The 24,315-nt window shown below is 44.7% G+C and overlaps 2 protein-coding genes across 5 annotated transcripts in view; one reads left to right on the top strand and one right to left on the bottom strand.

The window, feature by feature from the left end:
* LOC109745798 (histidine-containing phosphotransfer protein 1-like) overlaps positions 1 to 12,080 on the bottom strand; it is a 40,655-nt gene extending 28,575 nt beyond the window's left edge. The window contains exons 1-6 of one of the 3 annotated variants that reach the window (XM_020304911.4): positions 11,938 to 12,080; positions 10,697 to 10,827; positions 10,540 to 10,608; positions 9,151 to 9,222; positions 8,663 to 8,736; positions 7,582 to 8,042 (exon numbers count right to left, since the gene is read on the bottom strand). In XM_020304911.4, the coding sequence (XP_020160500.1) occupies positions 8,670 to 8,736; positions 9,151 to 9,222; positions 10,540 to 10,608; positions 10,697 to 10,827; positions 11,938 to 11,994 (396 nt within the window). In that variant the 5' untranslated portion in view covers positions 11,995 to 12,080 and the 3' untranslated portion in view covers positions 7,582 to 8,042; positions 8,663 to 8,669. The other 2 variants (XM_040394957.3, XM_073504292.1) reach the window with 2 other exon arrangements.
* Positions 12,081 to 17,398: 5,318 nt separating this feature from the next.
* LOC109745820 (mitochondrial pyruvate carrier 4) lies at positions 17,399 to 21,187 on the top strand. 2 transcript variants are annotated; one of them, XM_020304927.4, is made up of 6 exons: positions 17,399 to 17,564; positions 18,243 to 18,362; positions 20,091 to 20,189; positions 20,291 to 20,343; positions 20,684 to 20,757; positions 20,886 to 21,187. In XM_020304927.4, the coding sequence occupies exons 2-6, from the start codon at positions 18,311 to 18,313 to the stop codon at positions 20,941 to 20,943; spliced, it is 336 nt and encodes a 111-aa protein (XP_020160516.1). In that variant the 5' UTR covers positions 17,399 to 17,564; positions 18,243 to 18,310; the 3' UTR covers positions 20,944 to 21,187. The 2 variants fall into 2 exon arrangements, with proteins under 2 accessions (XP_020160516.1, XP_073362124.1); XM_073506023.1 differs by having other exon boundaries at positions 17,435 to 17,564; positions 18,251 to 18,362.
* Positions 21,188 to 24,315: the final 3,128 nt, after the last annotated feature.

Raw genomic sequence — 24,315 nt, 5'->3', positions numbered from 1 at the left:
AGAAGATCAGCCAAAACCCTGCCCTATCCGAGCACCTGCCGCACTTCTCCTCGATCCCATAGTGGACAAATTCCGGCTCAATAAGGTGCTAATGGACAGCGGCAACGGGTTAAGCCTCATTTATGAGGACACCCTGGACAAAATGCAGTTTGATAGATCTCGCATCGAGCAAAGTCACACCACCTTTCGAGGGATCATCCCCAGAAAAGAGGAACACTGCACTAGCCGCGTCACTCTCGATGTAGTATTCGGAACTCCCGAGAACTACCGATCCGAGGAATTACTCTTCCACATTGTGCCCTTCCGCAATGGTTACCACACCTTATTGGGGCATGATGCATTCGCACGATTCCATGCTATTCCACATTACGGGTATATGAAACTCAAGATGCCAGGGCCTAATGGTGTCATCACGGCAACAAGTGATCCGGATAGAGCCTTTCGGGCCGAGAACAAAACAGCATCGCTCGCCCTCGAAGCGCTATCTGAGGCCCTCACTGTCGAGGAATTAACCGTGCTCCGTTCAACGGTAGATAAGGACGACGTAATCCTTGACAAAAGGCCCAAATCCACATGTTTTAAGCCAGCAGACGAAATCATCCAATTTCAAGTGCACCCAATGGACCCTAGCAAGATAGCATCCAGTGGAGCTCAGCTAGATCCCGCGATTGATGAGGCATTGCGCTGATTTTTGCGCGAAAACTGGGACATCTTCGCTTGGCACCCTTCGGATATGCCCGGGATCCCACGAAATCTAGCCGAGCATAACCTGGATATAATCAAAGGCTTCAAGCCAGTCAAACAGGCGCTTCGCCGATTTTCTAAACCCAAGCGTCAGGCCATGGGTGAAGAACTAGCAAAATTGCTCGAAGTCGGATTCATCCGAGACATCAAACATCCCGAGTGGCTGGCCAATTTGGTCATGGTGCCTAAGAAGGACAAATCCTGGCGGTTGTGCGTCGATTTTAAGGACCTAAATAAAGCCTACCCCAAGGATCCTTTTCCCTTGCCCGCATTGACCAGATCATAGACGCCATCTCTGGACACGATTCACTGTTTCCTCGATGCCTACTCCGGATACCATCAAATCAAAAATGAAGGAGTCTGACCAAGTGGCCACAACCTTCATAACCCCGTTATGGGCCGTTCTGCTTCAACACAATGACCACGTCGTCCACATATGCCTCGACTGTTTTGCCAATTTTCTTTTCCAGACATGTCACCTAGTGGACGACCTCCGCCAAACCTTCGACGGTCTGCAAACTTATGATATACAGCTCAATCCAGACAAATGTGTCTTCAGAGTAGCCGTGGGCAAGCTGCTCGGATTTATTTTATCCCATAGAGGAAGAGAGGCTAATCCGGCCAAAATCCGAGCCCTATCCCAACTAGCAGTTCCTACCGAGCTAAAACACGTCCAAATATTAGTCAGATGCGTCGCGGCCTTGAGCCGCTTTATTTCACGACTCGGTGAAAAGGCTTTACCACTCTACAAGCTGCTTAAACGGACGAAAAACTTCGAATCGATTATCGAGGCAATGGCTGCAATGGAGGAAATTAAAATATTGTTGGCCGGCAATCGCATATTGGCGGCGCCCAGCTTTGACGAGCCAATGTTGTTATACATTTCGGCCACAAACAGGTGGTCGGTGCAGTCCTCGTCGTTGAACAAGAGGCAGAAGGCCACAAGCTCCAGGTGCAAAAGCCTGTCTACTATGTATCCGAGGTGCTCACCCCGTGTAAAACAAGGTATCCGCATTACCAAAAGATCGCCTACGCAGTTTTCATGGCATCCCAAAAACTCCGACACTATTTTCAAGAGTGTTCGGTCATGGTGGCATCCGAAGTACCCCTGAATGATATAATTAAAAACAGGGATGCCACTGGCCGCGTAGCCAAATGGGCCATTGAGCTCCTCCCCTTCGAAATCATATACCGACCGCGCCGAGCTATTAAATCTCGGGTGTTGGCGGATTTTGTGGCTGAATGGATGGAAGCCGATCTCCCTAGAGAGTATAGTACATACTCACATTGGACCATGTACTTCGACAGCTCCAAAATGCTTGTCGGACTGGGAGCTGGAGTGTTTCTCACATCTCCCACCGGCGACAATATCTGGTACGTAATGCAGATTATGTACACCGACTCCAACAATGCAGCCGAATATGGGGCTCTGTTGCATGGACTTCGGATGGCAGTTTCAATGGGTGTACAATTGCTCAAGGAGATATAGGCTGGATATGAGGGGTGCCGGTCAGCCCAGATGTATTGGGGAGTGTCGGTCAACCCAGACATATTGGGCCAGTTTGAGAAGGCCGACTAGGTCATGTTATTGTGACCGGTTAGTGAACCTTCACGGTTATCAACGCACACGGCTCTGTTGGTAGTATTGCTTCGTCCTCGTAGTTGGACTCCCCCCCCCCCCCCTCTCTCTCGGTTTTTTCGTCCCCTCTCAGTTGCTGATCTCACCATGTTGGTTGATAGCTTCTCTATACGTATCCCAAACGTTTATGCCCCCTCCCGCCCGGCAATCACTCCGACAAAATAGTTTTTGCTTCTTAACCTTGCGATCACGATGTTCACTGAATTTGTTTTTTGGTAACTTAATCGATGATGTGCTAGTTGCAAAATCTGGGCTTGTTATAGCAGCCCTTCTAGCCCAAAGGGAGGTTGAATCCTTGATCACCGGAGGGGCAGCGTCCCCTCTCCCCTCTAGAGAATCACTCTGGTACATGAATTTTGCATCACAAATTTAGAGGATAAACACTCTACTTATATATATTCAATCACCTTTGCAACAATTTCAACTTGAGTTTATGTTATGATGCAGAGAATTGTCAAAACAATTATTGGGAAAGCTGTTAGAAGAGAAAAGTACAATTTTGTGAAGAAAATATAATTTCTGAAGGCCGGAAAAAATGTGGCTGATACAAATATGAAAAGAGGCATTGGGCCAAGAGAGGAAACGGGGGTTCCACATGACCTATCCAGCATTTATTTTCTTCTCTGGGGCATCAATTTGCTACATAGATCACTACCGACAACATCATCTGGATCGATGAATTCCCGACCATTGTTAATGCTAGCTCCTGGGTTTCAAGTAGTTTCCTCCGCGGAGATAGAAGCCCAGAGCCATAAACGAGCTTTGCTCCTAATGCACCACTGGTGCATGTGTAGGGGAGAGAACACTTCGGTACCCCCAAGGATTTGCTTGTATTTTCAGTTTCCGCAAGGATGTTGTTGTAAAGGTTTGTGCTACTTAATATATGGTCTTTGGCCTTTCGACAAAAAAGACTGTAAAGGTAGGTGATCCATGTTTTGGATCTTCAATGATAATTAAGTTAAATCATTATGCCAAATTATCTTGTTTTCTATCAAAATGCACTTTATTAGCTGGAAAATACAATTAAATATGTGTTATATTTTTTCTATCTTTGAGACGTAGGAAAGCTATACTAACAGGAGGGCTGCAAGAGGAACCAAGTGTAAGATTTATGGTATATACAAATCCTAGAAACACCCATTAACCTGGAATATTTCATGAATGAAACTTCGATCTTTGGGTTCTCAAAAAATCCAGGTTGGTCCAGGTTTTCCATGATACACAAAATTTCAAGGTAACATTGAGACTTTGGGAGCTCATATGAGCTCCCCGCTTCTTTTCTAATTGTAGACTCGACCAGATCTTGAAAGAACTAACCAATGAAGGGATACACAATAGCCGGTGGCCTAGCATTACCATTACCGCTGAGTTACCGATCTTCTTCACGAACCATTGCCCTCATTGTTCTCTGGTTTAAAATGTGTGGGTGGTTGCGGGCCACATAGCGGAAGTGGCAGTAACATATTCTATCATGCAAGATTGGAACTGAGCGCTCGGGTGAGCAAAATAATTATATATATTGCACTCTGAGCCGTAAGCGGAAGACTGGAGCCCCCTAGACGGATGCCCTACGGAGTCAGACATGATGAAACCGAAGCCCTCGAGCCGGTCACAGAGAGGCCGGCCTTGTCATGCGGAGCTGGCGTGAGGGCGGCAAGCTGCATGCCTACGGAGCGACGAGGCCAGCTTGGCAAACCAACGATGCCTCTGGTACAAGGTTGACTTATTTGTATACATGAGGTAGTACAAGGAGGCGATGACGGTGCCATACACTGGGGTGGCTTATCCAAGGAAAACTCAACGAAGCCTAGCCGTGAGCCCCTCGGGCCCATCAAGAAGACAAGGACGGGAGGAGGGCCTAGAGCAACCTATAGGCGGTTATGGGACCTTCGTGGTCGTGGACTCCAACCCAAAAGGGTGGCTGGATAGATAGCATCTCCCTCACTTAAACCCTTGCTCCCACCGTGTATATAAGGGGGAGCTAGAGGCCGTTTAAATGCATCTACTCTCCCATAAAACTGCTCTCGGTAGCAATCTCATCTACACCATTGTAATCCCTCGCACGAGGTATCCCCATCATGCATAGCAACAATGAGCATGACGTATGGTATTACTCTCTCGAGGCCCTCAACCTGAGTAACTTGTGCCTTTGGGCTCCGTCCCAGTACTTCCAACCTCGCCAGGCACCCTACCGAGGGTACTGATGATTTTCCGCTCTATGAGTTGGTGCGCTAGGTACGGGCTGCGGTGGTTGGAGACCTAATCCGGAGCAAAGAACCAAACGAGCCCGACGAGTTCAGGTTGGGCCTGACCATCACCTTTGGCTACTTTGAGCTGGAGGTCGATGGTTGGGGGCGACTCTTCGATGTTATGCCTCCGCCCTACAGCTATCATATGCGCTTCCAGCCAAGGAAGTTTTTTCGACAAGCACAGGGAGACTACGGTGTGCCACGCCAACCCAACCCACATGGCGAGAAAATATGTGCGCACCGCCGCCCGCCGTAGAAAAGCTAGATCTTCTTCAACCCACCATCCCTCTCAATCATCCACTATCAACATGATCTAGCCGGTGGTGGAAACATGCCGGAATCAGAAGCTCACACTACGCGCAATCTACGCAACTGAGCCGGCCTCAGGCAAACACCTCACATGTCCGACACTATGGTCACCTTCAACGCCAACGACCACCCAACACATATCCCTCACCCTGGCAAGTACGCCCTGGTGGTGGATCCAATCCCCAGGGGTTGCCGCCTCTTGCGCGTCCTAATAGACGGCGGCAGCGGCCTCAATATCATCTTCCCCGATACCCTGGCAAATTGATCGATGCCATCTTGTAACTGCATTTGGAGTGACACACAGTTGTATCTTGTAAACTTTAGACTGCATTAAGCAGAGCAGCCATTCTTTCTGTATCAATACTAACCCAATTTTTGAGAGGCTACTGCCTTTTCGCAAGATACTGCACCGGTCACTTGTCCAAGCCAATCACCCTGGACTATTCCCAACACTTTGGCGAACCAAAACATGCAAACTAATGCATGCGTGAGAGCGTCGAGAGGTAGCCGCACGGTAAAGCCACAATGCAGCACAACATTGACTGAAATGCACTGGAAAAAATAGCACGCTATAGCATATTGAGAATTGCCTCGCTAAATATATCAGTGTACAATGTCTTGCTAATAGCATGCTATAGCGCGATATAGCACGCTAATAGCATATTTTAAGGTCGCCGCTATTTTGCTGTAGCGCGCTATTTTTTTCATTGCTGAAATGTGATCTTAATGCTAATGCATTTTCTCCTCACTTTTTTCCAAGGTGGAGTACTCGGAATCTCGGATGATCGAGACGGGAAACAAATGTCTAAGATGGTCTTTCTGGTTGACTGTGCCTGCTACCAAGGCGCTTGCTATTCTTAAAGTGACCCATCCCATCTACAAGTATATATAGTCATCATCCTGCTCTGTTTATCTCTCGACTATACTTTCAGGAGGAAAATATATTTGTAATCTCAAGTCAGGGTTACGTGTTCATAATCTCATCTGTTAACTGAGTATATCTGAATCTCAAATCAGTCCTGGCTTTCTAGATGTGTAATCCACACGAGGAGGGGATGGAGAGTCAGATATGATGAGTTGGATGAAATCTATATCTATACCTACTATTAAAGGGAGTATGTATTTTTGATTTGGTTCCTGATTTTGGTCCGTTTATATCCGTTATTATGTTGCCTTCGTACGTTGTTGGTTCTTTTTTTTTATACAAACGTACGTCTCATACTGGGCCGTGTTGGGCTTGGTTTTCACGTCGCGCAACTGGTTTATGCTTTGTATACATAGCCTCCCAATCTGTTCGTCCATGAGTGTCCATGTAGAATCCGACTCCTGCTGAAAAAGGAAGTCGTATACATATTTGAAACCAGTTACTCACTCCGTCCGGAAAAGCTTGTCTCTCAAATTAATGTATCTAGCATCAAGTTCATGCTAGATACATCCATTTGAGAAATAAGCTTTGGACAAGCTTTTTCGGACGGAGGGAGTACATGAGTACCAGAAGCTATAAATAAAGGAAAATAATCGGCTAATCCCCTCGAGGTCCCATTGATTTCCTGCACGCTCGGTGGTCGTTCCTACGCCCCCGGTCCTAGGCGGCCCTGCAACGATGCATACTGGCTAGAAGACGGGATCACGCTCTCCTCCAGGGCATCCTAGCGGCTGGGTGACGGGAGCTCACTCTCCGCTCATCCCAACAGCGTCTTGGGCGACCCCGACGAGAGGCAAGCTAGAGCCCTACTAGGCTACTCCTGCATGAGTTGGAGACCTCCGCGACTGGTCGGTCAGGAGGTCGGGCCGCACAACAGGCGGAACGGCGGAGGGAGTGGTGCAGGGTGAGGTGGCGGGGTGGCGTGGGCTCGACCTTATCCTGCAAACGGCAGCTAGAATCAGCAGCGAGGTCGGTGACTGGCTGGGTGGGCGGGTGCTGCTAGCATGTCCATCGAGCCGTCTTCTAAGCTGTCACCCATGTGCTGCTCCTCTCCATGGCTTCGGCGTCCACTGGCGATGTCAACTACTTAGCGTTGTCTCCCCAAATATAAATTACCTCCGTATATACATGGGGCTGCCTCAACAGCACTCCCCATCCCGTCTAGCTTGCTGCAGAATCCACACAGTGGTGAGTAACTGACTACTGAATCGGAGTTGCATATGTGATGTGCCTTGTGCGTTACTGGTGTTGCTTTGTGTGAAGCGTGCTGAATTGAAGAAGCAGAGATGCATATGTACTGTATGTGTTTTGCTTGTACGTGCCTGATGTATGTGCTGAATTATGTTTGTCGTTTTTTGCCCAGGTAAGTTGAGGCACACAACAAGGACTAAGGTTGGAAAAAAAACAGTCGTTGTGATGGTAAAGAAAATATTATGTTTTTGTTAATAAATTATTACAAAGTTTAAAAGATTTTTTTGCGAGCAAAAGATTTTTTTTAAGATTTTGATGAGATGCTTGACAAGACAGGAACAATTAATTAGATGTGTATCATTAGTACCACACTAAAAATGTTTTAGTGATGTTTCCATGGATCTTGGTTAAGATCAAAGTTTGCATGAACTGAACGTGTTTTGCTGATACAATCATCACAAAATTGGAATACAGTTCTGTTATTTCTCCCGTTACAACGCACGGGCATATGTGCTAGTATATGATAAAGAAATAAAATTATTTTGGTACGCACATTGTCACCCAACAACAAACATAACATGATAATGAAATAACATTACAATGTTCTCCACGATATACCACTATAGTCCATACGCCGACCGAAGACACATGATTTTGTAGAGATTACGCTGCCACTGAATTTCTACGAGCTAGAAACTGATAGAACCACAACACCAGATTAACCACCGATAATCGGCAAAATGATCGCGGATGATTGTTATTTGACCATCAATAATTCAGAACGAAACTACGGACAGTACCACAGAAATCGACACCAGATGAGAAGCTTGTCGCTTGACAGAACTATAGACCCCACAGAAGCAAACAACTCCAAGCCATATATGCTAACTTGAGCATGTTGTATGACTTGAAACACAATGTGCGATCAGAACATGCAGCTCCTGCTTTATTGCTCCGGTCTACAGTTTAGGACATGCTGCTGCAGCTGTATTTGAAAATAAGATAACACGTTAGTTTCGTAAACCACAATCTTACTCAGAAGGAGGACCCAAAGAGTTAAACACAAAATAATTGTAAAGATTATGTCCATCATCCAGACAAGAAAGCAAAACATGAAGTCCATTAAATATCAATGTTGTGACCTGTGATAAGTTTTGAGGCGACAGGTGACCATTTTGAGGTACATGAGGCAAGATTCAGATGTCATATATACCCAAAACAGCTATCTGTGCACGAAGATTTTCAACTGAGATTTCTGGTAGTCCTAGACACCAAGTAGTACCTCTAGGTACAGACTTGCCACAGAAAAAAAAACTGTCCATGCTTGTTTGTTTTCCACAATTAGCACAAGTAATTTAATGTCTGACATGCACACTAGTCGCATTCATTTCATTAACATGTCTTTCATCTGTTGTAATGCAGCACACTAACTGAATCCATAGCCTCATATCTACTGTTTAGTTCTACGTTTTGCATTTTAAGCAAACTTTAGAATATAAAGAAAATTGTTTGGAGATTTCTATTCTATTTTACTATAACACTACTTAGATTTCACTCACAAAAAACCGCTACTTAGATTTCAAGACGAGATAAAGAAATAAATACCTGAAGCCTATGGTATGAACATGCTGCACAAATCATAGAAATCATTTCTCAAATAATCCAGTGTCTTCAGGCACCTGGCAAGTAAAAAAGTTCAGTAAGTTGCGAAGCTCATTTCGAAATGCTCATGGCCATGTTATTAATTAATAACTACTACAAATGCTAATGGCCATTACAATCTACATCAATAAGAACAAAACTCTAAGTTATATTCCTAACCCAAGAAACTCAGTGGAGTTAACTTCAAAAAAAAAGAAACTCAGTGGAGTTAGCCAAATATGTCTATCCATAATGGCTGAATACATTCAGCCGATTACAAAAGCGATGAACATGCAATTCCATCGATATATACTCTGATAACGCTAATAGTAAGGAAATATGTTCCAGTAGATGACTAGAGCACGCTAGGAAATCATATTCAGTACGAAGATTTCAATAGAAAAATGATTGAAAAAACAATAGTGTGTGACATGATGTCACAAGTTACTAACCCAACTTTGCTCTTCTCCTGACAACACTCATGGAACTGGATACAAGTGTTCTTCACTCTCTGAGCACCAACACTGCGACATGCAATAGCATACAATGAGGAAAGACCCATAAAATCGCTTTAATGAAAGAAAAATAGCTTGGTAGTGTTTTCCCTTCACTTCCACCTCCTAAGCAAATAGATGTACCACCGAGTTATGAAATCAACTAAATACAACTATGAAAGCCCAGTGTAAGCAAAGTGATACATTGATCTACTAGGAGTTAACATTTTTAGTAATGAAAGTGTTAGTTCGTAATAAATGACATATAAGTTAGAAATCTGACATCTACATAGAGTAGTATTGACTCATTGGTTGCAAACTGTGATTCCAAAAAATTAATACGTATATACCAAAAACATACCTAAACCAAGATTCATTAGGCAAGAGATCTACGTCATGCATAGTTGTGATGCTAAAGGAGAGGGTGATGGTCCTCCCCAAATTAATTGTACGAGCCCCACTTCAGAAAGGAAAATGTGAAGTGCTTCTCTTTGAGCCGTCTAATTTGAAGGGCAAATGTTATTTGTTGGATTTTAATCATTAAGCACTACAACAGATGAATGGATGTCAACCTCCAAAACATCAATTGAAAGAACCACTTAACAAGGTGGATCTGGAGTACTACTCACGGAGCTATATGATTTATGGGAAGTGATTGATATTTGTCGGATCTAATTCATAGAACGGTACAACAGCCAAGGTTTCTTGGATCCAAACCATAAAGTACTACAATGGCCAAATTGTCCGATGTACATCATAAAACAGTACAATGGTCAAACGGTTTGTCAGATCTTAATCATAAAACGGTACTACGCCCGTGCAGTTTGTCAGATGTAAATTATAAAACAGTAAAACAGCCAAAGGGATCTTCGTATAGAAATAATACAACAATATAACAGAAAAATCGATTGTCGGATCTAAATCATAAAATAGTAAAAGGACCAAACGGATGTCAACCACTCCCAAAATTAATTGGAAGATGCCACGTGCTACATTTTGAGCTAGCTGAGATGTACGGAATGGATTAATTTTTTCCGGATCTAGATGATAAATCACTACAAGTTGCCAAACTGATATCAGCCCTCCCCGTATTTATCTCAATCTATCCATACTTGTTGAGCCGCCTGATCAATTCAGGAAATTGACCACGCTTGCCCTAAAACACTATAATGATGAAAATGGACGATAATTCTCCCCCAACATGATAGGATGCCTTATGATGTATCTAGCTGGGATCTAAATACCTAGTTTTCATTCCAAGACACAGAAAACAACAATAGTCCTAATACATACTACTGCACAAACACATAGGAAGAGGAGGTGAAAGAAGAAGAAAAGAGGCCTCACTATAAACTGCTTCCCCAGAGCTGATCCACAAATGTGTCCACCTTGCCATAGTCCACACATGGTTGGTCCCTACACAGACATGAACCGAATGCCCAAGTAAGAAGTCAAATCAAACCACCCTACACAAATGATCAGATCACCTGACATGGTAACGTACAATTCCTTGGCGAGCTCGCCAATGATACGCTCACCCTCCTCGCAGAATAGCATGACAACATTGGCAACGAAGTCTGGGTTGCCCTCGTCTTGGAGCATCTCAAGCTGCCGGAACTGATCGTCCAGCAAACCCTAACCCACCAAGGAAACACAAAAGGAAAAACATCATTTTTTATTTTTAGAAAAGGAGCCTTACAAAGTAGCACAACAATATGACTGAATCCGCCATCTTGGCAACATCTGCCGCTACTCCAATCCATATGATGAAGGGGTGCAAGCTGGGCCAAATACCCAGACCTCTCACATAAGCCTAACATCTAAAGCCAGAGGCCACGACCGAGCCACATACCGGGTCCGGGGCACAAACCGGTCCGACGCACTCACATGTGTCGTCACCGCCAACTTCAGAGCAGATTAAGGTGCCAACATTGGCAGGTGCCTCCGCCATTGACGCCACCATGACGCCAAACGACGACCTCCACCTACGCGAATCCATCTTCAAGCAACGGACGCAGATCCATGCTAGGATGGGGCCGCACCACCGCCGTGGCCCACCACCCACAAGCGTCACCCAGCCCCAAGGTTCCCAAAGCGGCGCCTTCAAGAAGGGAACAGCGTCGTAAGCGCCGTCGCCGCCCAACAAAGTTAGGGCTTTCGTCCGGGAGACCTAGGGGAAGGGTAAGTGAGGGGATCAGTCCATAACAACGCCTCCAAGGAGGGGAACGGCGCCCTCAGGCGTCGCCGTCGACGCGGCCGGCATGGCCGACCAGGGATTTCACCCGAACTATATCCCCGCCACCAGCAGAGCCTCCTGTACAGAACCGGCGACCCAAGGAAGCGCGGCCCGACCAGGCTGGCCCGCACGCCGAACAGGGGAGGCGCCAGATCACGCGCACAGGCCACCGCAAAAGCCGCCGCCGGCCGCCAACTACCACCGGATCCCGCCGCCCCACACGCCCGGGACGCCAGATCCACCGCGCGCACAGCTGCTAGCCGGCCGTGCCTTGCCAATGGAGCCGTCGCTCCAGATCTGGGGTTCCCCACGTAGAGGCAGGGCAACCGAGGCCCCGCCGCCACCATCCTTGGCGCCCCAGGCTTGCCCGGCGGCTGCCTCAGGCGGCGGAGAGGAAGGGAAGAGGGGGAGGGGTCAGGAGGTGGTGTGGGGCGGCTAGGTTTGGGAGGGAGGAGGGAGGAGGAGGAGCAAAGGAAAAACATATGGCATCAGAATTGTAAATAGCTCACCGCAGCGAACATGTTGGACACAAGGGTGCTGAGTTGGTTCGACTTCGCCGCCACCATGGCTACCCACGGCAAGGAGTTAAGCTAGCAGGGAGGAGAAAAGCAAGTGAGGAGAGGAAAAATGAGGGTGGTGTGGTAATGGATGGAGATTGGGGTTGAGTTGGTGCGGTATATATAAGAGATTTGATTACCAAGTCATTGGCCGTAGCTAGAAACGGAGGGCTGCCATTCATATTTTTATCGCCCTCATTTATTTCGTCTTTTGCCCTTTCATCAGCTGTAGCTGGAAATGGACGACTACCCTTCCTTCTCTTTATTACTCTCATGTATTTCCTTTTTTTACCTTCACCTTTTGATTATTTTTAGTTAATATTTTATATCAGTTAAATGCCTTACTTGATTTTACTGGTTAGATCCGAGCATTGTTTCATTGGATACCTTTCATTTGCCTCTCACTTTCCAGGATGTTTAATATTAAATTGTTTCAATTATTGTGAGATCGTTAAGTTTTACGTAATATTATTGATGGGATGTAGGAATAGTTTCTTTCGATAACTTTTATTTCCTTGTCTCATTTGGAGTAAGTCATTAATTTGACTAGCTGGATCCATTGCTATTTTCGCTGGATACCATTTACGTTCCAGCTTTTACTTAACTGTTTACAACTCATCCTCATTAACATAATCATATAATTATATATAGTAGTTAATGTGGATTACGATGATATAGGGATAATGGTGGTCAACGCTATGAATTAAATAATTGTGGGTTGTGTACTCCCTTGTAGCTCCCTTAAGAAATCAAAGTTTGTGTAGATGACAAGCGTAGATAATATTTATGTCGAAGCGACAACAGCATCTATCTAAACTAGTTATGTATCTCCTAATGTTTTCTGAACTGTTGTAACTAGCCATCTATGGCATAACATGGGAGGGACGACCAATGTTCGGTTACAAAGGTAGCTAGATCACGACAACTTGATGATATCGGTTTACTATATCAAGACGACAATAGACGTAAAATGTAAGTGGTAAGTTGAAGCGACCGTACAATATCTACCATATCCGAGAGAACTTTTCTTTATTCATACCGTTTAAATTAAATTCAAAAATATAACATGTGCCATTATGAATCACTACGCATCAAAAGTTTTCTTCATGATGAAAGTACCATGGTGACCAAACAAGACTTTATCTTGATGCACGCAACACATTGCAAGCTGTCTATGTGTAATTATATATTAATTACATTACTAGCTAGAAACCAAAAATGACAGCAGTACTCGACAGAGCTCAGCTTGGCAAACGCAGGCAGATAGCTAATATGTACTCCCTCCGTTCCAAATTACTTGTCATAGAAATGAATATATCTAAAACTAAAATACATTTAGATACATCCATACCTACGACAAGTAATTCGGAACGGAGGGAGTACGAAACTTTTGTTATTATACATTTAATATTTTTCTAATACTCACGAAACATATTTAAAAGAACAAACCAACCTAATACGCACAAACAATTTTATCAAATTCTTGGACTTATTCCAAAATTTGCATCTTCTGAAATTGCAAACAATTTTTGAATTCACAAATATTTTTCAAATGTAAACACTTTTTAAAATCCAAAACCAGTGTTATGAAATTCTTTTTAATTTTATTAAATTTAAAGTGAAAGCACTGGAAATAAAAAACAAAGTGAAAAAATCGAAAGAAGAAAAAAGTAACAAACTTAGCGTGCGCTCGCACATGCGTGCTGTTACACGTTGGGCGAGGTCCTATTTCTTGCCTAGATCGGAGAATAGCCTAGTAATGTGTACCACCCGTCGCAGCATGCTGGTTAAATTTAGCCGGCCAATTCCTGGTTTTTCCACCGCACAGGTCGATTCTCTTGTTTTTCTTCTGGTTTTCTTTATTTTTTTATTTTCCGTTTTTCCCTTTTCATCTTTTTCTTTTTCTATGTGTTTTTTCCTTTCTATAAATATACAATTTTCGTTTCCTTTTTTATTTTATCTAAAAATGAAGAATAATTTTTGAAACTTGCAAGTATTTTCTGAGTGCGGGAAAATTTAAAAGTCATGAATACTTTTTTAATTCGTTCGTCTTTTTTGATAGAATTGTTTTTAAGTTAGTGAACTTTTTCAAAATTTGTGATTTTTTCAAAAATTTCAGAACTTTTCTCGCATCAACAAAAAAAAATGAAATTTGGGAACAAATTTGAAATTAGCTGATATTTTTTAATTCATGGGTATCATTTGAATTGGCAAACAACTTTAAATTAATGAATATTTTTTCAAATTTGGTAACTTCATTCGAAATTCACAAAAATTTTGAAAAACAATACAATTTTTAAAATTCAACAAACCACTTTTGAACTTAGAATTTTTTAATTCAAACTTTTTTTATAAATTCTTGAACATTTTTTGTATTCATAAGCAATTTATTAATCCCAAATATTTTTAAAATTCATGAACATTTTTAAAAATTTGGGATTTTTTGTATTCATAAGCAATTTATTAATCCACAATATTTTTAAAATTCATGAACATTTTTTAAAATTGTGTATAATGTTTCAAATTCATGAATGTTTTTTTAATAAAGAATTTTTAGAAAAATCTTAAAACTTTTTTAATTGAGATTTGTGAACAGTTTTTGAAGTAAACAAAGCAAGAAGAAACAAAGAAGAAAAACGAAATAAAAAACAGGAACACCTTGCCCGCAAACAAATTGTCCATAGCCCACTAGAGTTCAAATCCTGGTGCTCGCATTTATTCCTGGATTTATTTCAGGATTTTCGGCGATGCGCATTCAGTGAGGGGAGACGTTCACGTCGATGACGAGGTGGCTACGGTGACTTCGTAAATTTCAAGAGGATATGCCGGCTCAGTCATTCGGAGGTGCTCATAGGGGTAGGGTGTGCGTGTGTGCGTTCATAAGGGTGAGTGTATGCGCATGTATATGAGCGCTTGCGACTGTACTGTGTTAAAAAAAGTGTCTGAGCTCACTTTGTAGCGCGTGTGTCATGAAATAGAAGGACTCACGAGGCCATAACCCACTAAGGAAGCTGGCCCTCAAATATGTCCTATCACTAAGAAGGATGGCGCTCAAGTGCAAGCTAGATAAGATAGGCCATAACCCACGAGGCCACATGACCTTTAATTTTTTTTACCGCAGACCATTCTTAATTCACCTTCGGCTTTGACCGTTGACCTTTGAATATTGACAGTTGGAAAAGTTCTTCAATTTGAAAAAGTTAGCGAAAGTCTAAAAAGTTCACTAATATAAAAAAGTCCATAAATTTTTGAATTTTTTCCTGATTTCAAAATAGTACAAAAATTTGAGAAAGTTTTCTAAATTTGATAGAAGTTCATGAATTTGAAAAAAAATCAGCAATTTGAGAAAAAATTAACCAATTTAAAAATAATATAAATTTTGAAAAGTTAACGAATTTGAGAAAAATTCACGCACTTGAAAAAAATGTAAAAGAAAAGTAAAAATAAAGGAGAAAGAAAAAGGAAAACAAAAATACTGAGCTAACCTAAATAAATCACATAAAACCACCCCAGAAAAAACCAGAGGAATCGGTGCAGAAGAAAAAACAATATTGGTCGGCCCACTACGGAAGGGGTCATAGAAGCTCTCTATAGGCGTTTGGTATTATTTGTGCCTTAACAGGTGCTACAGGCTCCGAACAGGATTCAGGCAAGGAAATAGCGTAGCCTAAATGTGTGTTTGGTGGGAGGTAATTAGAGCTAGGGAATTGGAATTGAAACAGTATGAGGTTTCAAAGCTATTCTTTGGTCACGGGGATTGGGAATTCATGAGGAAATATGTATGGAACCTAAGACTCTAACTTCCATAGATTTTTAACAGGGGAGGGGGTGAGAGTTGGAAGGAAATTTTCTTAGTAAGTCAATTTTAAATCCTCATCATAACTTACGTTAACTTCTCTTTTCTAGTCTCTCAACAATTCCCATAAACTAACAAGAGAATACAGCTTCTTTTCAAATTCTTACACAAAATTCCAATCATGCGCCATATAGAGAATTGTGAACAAAATGACTCATCTCATGTCTAATCTTAATACAACATTACTAGAAAAAAGGCTATAGGTAGATGCTTAGCAGTAGCGTGGACTAAGTGGCCCGCCCTGCTGATACTTTGCAGTGGCGCATTGCGGGAAGCCGTGCTACAGGTAAACCATAACAGCAGCGCGGATTAAACAGACAAATGCTACCGCTAATGGGGGCCTACAGCGCCCCCGAGGCTAGCAATAGTAGTAGCACGTGATGCTGGGCACGCGCTACTACTAACGTGGTATCAGCAGCGCGGGTGCGTGGCCCGTGCTACTACTATGGCTAGCCCCAGGGGCTCCTGGGCACCGTGGGCCTAACTTAGTAGTAGCGCCTGGTGCCTTGCCCGCGCTACATCTAACGAGCTTAGGAGTAGCATCTCCCCTGGCCCCTCGCTACTTCTAGCCAGCCTTATCCTCCCGCGGATCGTCCACCTCACTCTCCCTATGCTCACTCCCTCTCGTCCTCATTCTTCCTCCCGCTGTTGCCGTCCCCAGCCTCAGTAAGGCGTACTCCTCCTCCCCCATCCCTCCTCCTCCTCCTCCTTCGTCCTCCTCCTCCCTCTTTCGTCCTCCTCCTCCCTCCTAGTCCATCCTCCTCCCTCCTCCAGTCGCCGGCCCTCCTCCCTACTCCCTCATTTAACTAAATTAGTTTATAGTTTTGTAGTTTACAGAACTAGTTAATTTTTTGTGACAACGTACATTGTTGTTGTGTCAATGCACTAATTTTCTTCTGAATTTTTTCGAACATTTTCAAATGTGCAGCGGCCGACCGGTGCACCGGTAGCACAAATTGCCCCGGTGCACCAGATACATCCCCGTTGCACATGAGCTATGGCAGAGAGCTGCAGCGTGCTCCATTGCAACACCAGCGGTGCTCCGATGGTCTAGTGATGCTGCATTGTAGCTAGGGCCTAATTGCAGCACCAACTACGCTTCCGGCGTTTCCGGTGATGCTCCATTGCAGCACCGCTTGCGTTGCATGGAAGCAACCTGCCGCCTCCGAGATTCTGGTCGCAGCAGCAAGCCCGCTGCATTGAAGCTCTGCCAGCCACAAGATCCGCACGTTGTAGCGTCGCGCATGTTGCATGGACGCAACCCGCCCCCGGCAAGATCCACGCTTGAAAGCGGTTGGCACCTGTTGGATGCTGCGTTGGTGGTGTTCTTGCATCTAGAGAGGAGAGAAGCAGGGTGGAAGAGAGACAAAGGTGCTTGCAGTGTCAGGCGGAGGGAGCGGCTTACAGTGCGGAAAGATCAACCGCTTAATTTAAGTGTTTTCCTTTTTCTAATCTAACTTTTAAACCATTATTAGTATGGGGATATATTCGTTTTGAAAGAAAGGAAAGATGTTATATTCCTGCAGAATGGACTAATCGCTGCCGTCCATACGCACACGAACGGCCGTCGATTGATTCTGTTAACCTCCCATGATCCGGACCACGCACGCACACGCCACCTACCTCTGAAGAGACCCATCCCCTCTCCCGTCTCCGCTCTCGGCTCCCTCGGCTCCGGCGACCGCGACCTCGACCGGCGACCGGCGGCGGGCGTCTCTCCCAGGTGATAGATGAGATCCATCTCCCTCCCGCCTGCTGCGTTTAGATCTGTTCGCGTCCTCGGGTTGGTAGCTGGTAGGTTGGTAGCCGGATCGAGATTGATTCCACGCCGCCCGCGATTCTCGCTAGCGACGCTCCTTCATCCCGGAGCCCAGCGAAAGTAGGAGCAGCCCTCGCTAGCTCTGTTCACGTTGTTCGGATCCATGGATTCCTCGCCGGCCCGCGCGCTCGCGACGCTCCTTCCTCCCCGAGCCCAGCAAAACCAGGGCTCGTGTCCCTGTTGGTTTGGAGCAGGAGCAGAGCAGCAACTGTTTGGGCCGGCCAAGTTTGTTTTACAGTGTAGTACTATGGCTAAAACCAGGTTAACTGTTCAGAGATTCATGTACTTGATGTGTCCAGTATCGATTGATGGGGATTGTATCTTTCTTTGGTCGCTGTACGCGGAACCTAGGGCTTTTCTGCAGTATATATTGGATGAACTCAACTCGACCCCCCCTCGCCCCAAGCCGCCAATGATTTCGTACAACCAATGATGTGCAAATTTGCTTCCTGGCATATCATATTCTTGCCGAGTTTTATTCTTTTTTGCGCACGCCCTGCAGGTGCTCTGTAAATGAATTTCTGATATCTTTCTTATGCTGGACTTGACTTACAGGCGTGCTTTCCTGTTTTCTGCTTGTAGGTGTACAGGACAGAGTAAATAGGCAGGGTCGTGCAAAAGGAGAGGAAAGTGCGCGTCCATTTGATTGAATGGCTTCAAAGATTCAAGCCTTCTTGAACCATCCTGCTGGCCCCAAAACCAGTTAGTCACAGTCCTACCCGTATACATATTCTGATTATATTTATTATTGTGCAAGCTAGCAACACTGACTAGGAGAAAAGTATAAAACAGTTAGCCCACGAGCAAGTGTCTTTTAGACTTTTACCAGTTTTAGGTTCTCAAGTGGTTGCTGTAAGAAGGTCAACTTTGGCTTTGTTTCCCCTGTTGGTGGATTACACGTGTTCTCTTTGTGTGTCTGTTTAGCTTCAGACTGTGTTGTTGTGTTAGGATTGCCAGGTCGTTGGCATGTTTTAAATGTGAAAATGCTGTGTGCTTACTCTGTTTTTTTGGTTTCAGTATATGAGACCAGGTGGCCATTGTTTGTGAAAAAAATAATGACACGGAGAGAACATACCGCCATGGAGAATCAAAATAGCAGTAGTCAAATTAAAGTTATCGTAAAATAGAACCTGAAACCAACAGAACCTAGAGCCAATAACTTTGCAGTGTGTTAGTTGGGTCAGCCAAGAACATTTTCTAATATGTTCCTTATTATCCACAGTGGCCAGCAGACAACCTGCTGGCCAGGTATCTTTAGCAAGTTTATAGTTGGGTTTACAAAATCCCTTGTATTTGCTCCTCCACAAAGTGCATTAGTGAGAGGGAACTTCCTGCTGTTCCAGGGAATCTCTCATATAGGTCCAAACAAACCTAGTTACAGGGGACTGAACAGTACGTAAATCAGCAGTCTCTACTCCACCATTGAGCTGAAATGTTTATCCCCTTTGCAACTCATAACTGAAACTTTTCCTGGTAAACTTGGCATATAAAAAACATATTGACTTTCTCATGGAACAGATTATTGCATTTTGCATATTGCATTCTATAATAAAGTGATCTAGTGGATAGTGGTAAATGCTGCAATTTTCTCAAGCTCCAAAGAGATTACATCTTCTCCCTTTTAAGTTGTCTTGTGATCCATTTGATTGTGGTAGTTGCAGGTTTCACTTTCTCCCCCCATTCGAGAAGTAGCCACCTTTGCACTGCTGTGACACTAACACTTTACAATGTGTTAGTCGGGTCAACCAATAACATTTTTCATTATGTTCCTGATTATGTACAGTGGCCTGGACAGAACCTGCTGGCCACACATCTTTAGCAAGTTTGACATTTGGCCTTACAAAATCCTTTACCCTTTGTTCGGTTGAGGTGGATTGGAAGGGGATTGGGAGAAATTGAGGGGGATTAAATCCCCTACAAGACAAAATCCACTCCTATCAATAGTGAGGAAATCTCTTACAGGGCACCAAAGAGTAGCAGTCTTTAGTTCACCATAGAGCTGTAATGTTAATTCCCCTTTGCCACCCATGTTTGCATTTTTCCCTGGTAAGCTTGGCAAAGGAAAATATTGACTTAAGCAAGGTTAGAGTCCTTAAGACATGACATTTTTTAATGAAGTGATTTACTGGTAAATGCTGCAATTTTCCAAAGACCCAAAGAAACTACGTCTTTCTCCCTCGAAAAGTTGCACATCTTCAGCCTTCGCCAACTCTGCACTTATTCTTGACGTTCCAGAGCTGCATTTTTGGCTATAACCATCACTTGAAAATGAGGCTGAGACAATAATCTGACCTTCCGTGCAGTTCACCATAAATTCTAATGGCCTATCATGACAGTTTTTTGCACTAAATTGTGATGCATATCTATTAGACAAATTGTACAGTGTATATCACTTCAGAGGCTGAGACGATAATCTGACTTTGGTTGCAGTTCATTTTTGGGCTCCAACATTTAAATGGGGGATCAGCATTGCGAACATTGCCGACTTTGCTAAGCCTCCAGAAAAGATATCCTATCCTCAGCAAATCGGTATGTTCAACGAGTATTTCACGGCAGCATGCCAATTGTTTACCCTTTTTCTTATTCTTTTGTCCTGCTTACATGCTTATATTCTCTAATATGGGGTGCAGCGGTTGCCTGCACTGGAGTCGTCTGGTCACGCTACAGCATGGTTATCACACCGGTAAGCCATCGATACTATATTACTATCATTTTTCTTTATTATGTGCACTAAATCTTGTAAGGTGACGTCTAATTTGGTGACGTAGATTATCTATATATCTTGACTGAAGTATACATTTTAAGCATTGTCATCTCTTGCTGCTATGATATCGTTTTGCATCGATCGTCTCATATTGTACTGTTTTAACGGCTCCCTGGACTGGGCTGTTGATGTTCAGTTGTTTGTTGAATGTTTGATTCATGTTCCCAAGCCATCTCGTTCCACCTGCTGCCATGTGTTGTTTCCAGTTTTAACTGTTGCTCGTCTCATTGCTTTGTGACGCTATGACCTTTTTTTTCAGAAAAACTGGAACCTTTTCAGCGTTAACGTTGCGATGGCCGGCACAGGCCTGTACCAGCTTTCCCGTAAAATAAGGTCCGTTCCGAAGCTGCTAATCTGCCGTGTGATCACATTTGTTGTTGCTCGATGATGTCTCGGAAGCGTAACAGGATGACATGGTTTGCGTTGGCTGATCGACCACTAAACTTTTGTTTGCATCGCAGGCAAGACTACTTCTCTGATGATGGAAAGGAGGTGGCTGCTGCATCACTGGAAGGGTAGCGAGGACCGACTGGATTAATAATCGACTGCACAGCCTGCCTGCTGCCCTGGAACTCTGGGCCGTGGGCCGGCGCGATTTCCATGCCGTCCATTCTTTCCCATGTCGAAACTTCTTTGTCAATCACGCCCTTGAACAAAGCTGAGCAGTATGAAAATTCCGCGCAGATTAATAATCTTTGTGCATTTTGTGCAAAAAGGTGTACAGAGTGAATGCATACACGTCCTTTTTGAGATAATTGGCCTACGTGCTCCGCGTTCTTGGTTGATACGTACTCCCTCCGTTCCAAATTACTTGACCCATATTTATCTAAACAGAGATGTATCTAGATACTAAACAAGTATAGATACATCCGTATTTAGATAAATTCAAGTCAACTAATTTGGAACGGAGGGAGTACATATCTTGCTGTTGCATGTCTGAGCAGCTTGGAGTTGGTTACTGGCTTGTGGTAGGTCTGCCACTGCTGTGGTACTTATGTCCATCATTCGTTCGTCCATTCATATGATGGCACAGCTTTCCATATGATCGGAGTGGAGTTCGCTCCCCTTCGGCGCATGGAAAGACTTGTGCGACCCCTTCCTCTCTCAGACCGTCTCTATATCCGTCCTATATTAATTGTCACTCATAATGTTAGATACATCTGTTTGGGCGACCCCATATTAATTATCATTCATAGTGTGGGAGAACCTCACGATGAAGCATAAGCATGAACTGGCCGCCCTTTGCGGCGAACTGGCTAGGCCGCCGTGCGAGGCGCATACAGGCCGACCTTCTGGCTAGCTCCCAAGAGGTCTCCGACGACAACCGGATGATGGAGGGGGCCTTCGACGACGAGTCCGGAGTCATGCCCGCCTCATTCCATGCCAGCTTGGCCATGGAGCAGGCACATGCGTATTTCAACACGACCATGGTGGAGGAGCAGCCGCCACCGCAATCGATGTCGGCGTTCCGATGCGTAGGAGGAGTAGCGGTATATCCTCTCCCTCCTCAAGCAGCGTCAGCTGGCGGAGGGCCAAATCTACAGTAAGGGAGGAGGCTGTGGCAGCCATGACCGCGGAGAACACAACTTCGCCGCTGAGCAGCGGGCGTTGTACTAGGTTGCGCGCACTCGCGCTGCCTGCAACAGCGCAGCCTGGCGCGGAGGCGGCATAGGCGCTAACGGACGAGAAAGCTGGCAACTTTGCATCATTCGCGCCGCTAACGGCGTTTCGTTGGCGTCGGTGGCAGGACGAGCGTGCTGCCCCGCCCATGTTTATCATCGGCCTTACGTCCACTGACTACGGACAGGTTGCAGACTCCGACGAGGAGGAGTAATGCATGGGAGGTGGTGGGGTCTCGAGTTCCAAGTGGGACGGCTCGTCTTGCATGTCCTACTCTTGCTTGCCGGCGACTGCAACTTCACTTCATGGGTCTCATCTCCGCCGAACATGGACACGGCCAATGCGGAAAGGGAATAAAAAAGACTTGGTGGACGAGCGTCACCGTAGATTTATACTAGGTTTAGGTCCGGTCGTCTTTGTTAATGAAATATGTTTTTTAACACAGTACAGACGCAAGCGCTCATACATACACGCATACAGTCAACCCTATGAACGCACACGCGCACATCCTAGCTCTATGAGCATTTTCGAGAGACTGAGCCGGCATATCATCTAGATGTACGAAGTCACCATAGGTGCCGACTTGAATCATGGTGGGCTGGGATACCACTGTCCCTCTAATCAATCAACCACAGGTTGGTTCACTGTTAATGAAATATGTTGAAATTGTAAAGAATGTGCTTTGGTTTAAATAAAAATGATCCGATTTACATGTATTCGTTCAGTTTGAGATGCATGTGTGATATGTCTGAATGACCGGCTTCAACATCACTGTCCGCGGACTGGTCTAAACCAGTCTGCAGACAAATGCGATGTCTAATTTGGAATTCAGCGTTGGAGTTGTTAGCTCTGCAGTTGGAGATGCTTCAGTGGCGTACATCATATATGATTATATGCTGTACACACACGTGTTTATATACAGAAGTGCACCCGACAGTTTGTGATGATGATGTGTGCCATCCATCATGCATGCATGCATGATTGTCCCCGTCGGCATGACTCGACAAATGAAAGCAAGGATGTGGGTCTGGCACTGTTGCATTTGAAGGACTTGGCATCCTATGCAGCCAGGGTGTGATCCTAAACAAGGAGGATGTTTATTTTTCCTTCAATATAGTAAAAAAATCTTAATATTACAAAAATTACATCAAGGTGATCTCGCAAAAAAAAAGAAATTACATCAAGGTCTCTGAACCAACGAAAGACCATTGCCATCGTAAAAACAAGCTAGATGACAACACATTTATTAAAGATGCATGAAAAGCAACAAACATCCTCATTTCGGCCACTGCGAATGCTGCCTCTCTTCTCCCATGCAAGCTGGAGCATCAGCTCTTCAGTTTGCAACAGAAGTTCAAAGCAAAGAAAATCACAACTTTTGCCGACAACCCCATGCATGCTTGCCTAATCAGCAACTTCCAAGAATCCAATCATTGGTCCTAGTAGCAATTTTTTTTGAAACTTTCGATCTATTCATCTTCAATCATGGTGGTACATCAAATACTAGAAATAATAAAAATTACATCCAGATTCGCAGACCACCTAGCGACGGCTACCAGCACCGAAGCGAGTCGAAGGCGCGCTGCCGTCATCACCCCTCCCTCGCTGGAGTAGGACACAACTTGTTGTAGTAGACAGTTAGGAAGTCGTCGTGTTAAGGCCCCATAGGACCAATGCACCAGAACAACAATCGCCGCCGATGAAATGAAGCTTAGATCGAAAGGATCCAATCTGAAGACACATGAACAAAGACGAACAACGACATAATCTGAGCAGATCCACCAAACGCAACCACAACCGAATCTCGCGAGATCCGCCAAAGACACACCTCCATACGCCCTCCGACGATGCTAGACACACCACTGGGACAATGGATAGGTAGGGAGAACCTTATTCCATCTTCAGGGTGCCACCGCCGTCTCGTCGTCCTAAGCAGGACATAATCCCTAACAAAACTTGAAGAAACATCTAAAATTGGAGCCCTCCCGCCGATAAGGGCCGGGATCCACCGCACACCCATCACCATTAGGTCACAAGAGATGTGGCAGATCGACGACACCGTCGATGGGAGGCAGAAACCATAGCCACCTTTCCTTAGAACCACTAGGAGTCATTCACCCCGCGTTGCCCCTCGCCTGGGCGACTCGGGCGGATCGGCAATCCTAGCCACCGGGCTGCCGCAGATCCCGTGCCTCCCTCTGTCACCACTGGAAGAAGCCATCGGGCAAAGCCTGGTGGCGACGGCGGTGGCGGAGGCTCCCTCCCCTCCCA

The sequence above is a fragment of the Aegilops tauschii genome, chromosome 7 (genome assembly GCF_002575655.3).
Source record: "Aegilops tauschii subsp. strangulata cultivar AL8/78 chromosome 7, Aet v6.0, whole genome shotgun sequence".
Lineage (NCBI taxonomy): Eukaryota > Viridiplantae > Streptophyta > Magnoliopsida > Poales > Poaceae > Aegilops > Aegilops tauschii.
Note: the sequence above shows the minus strand (reverse complement) of the source record. Positions and strands in the feature narration are given on the sequence as shown.

Excerpts from the sequence above, each read along its gene's own strand:
- LOC109745820 (XM_020304927.4), top strand. The coding sequence starts at position 18,311 with ATGGCTTCAAAGATTCAAGCCTTCTTGAACCATCCTGCTGGCCCCAAA. Across the intron at positions 18,363-20,090 it reads TCCTGCTGGCCCCAAAACCA|TTCATTTTTGGGCTCCAACA; the intron begins GTTAGTCACAGT and ends CTTTGGTTGCAG. Across the intron at positions 20,190-20,290 it reads ATCCTATCCTCAGCAAATCG|CGGTTGCCTGCACTGGAGTC; the intron begins GTATGTTCAACG and ends TATGGGGTGCAG.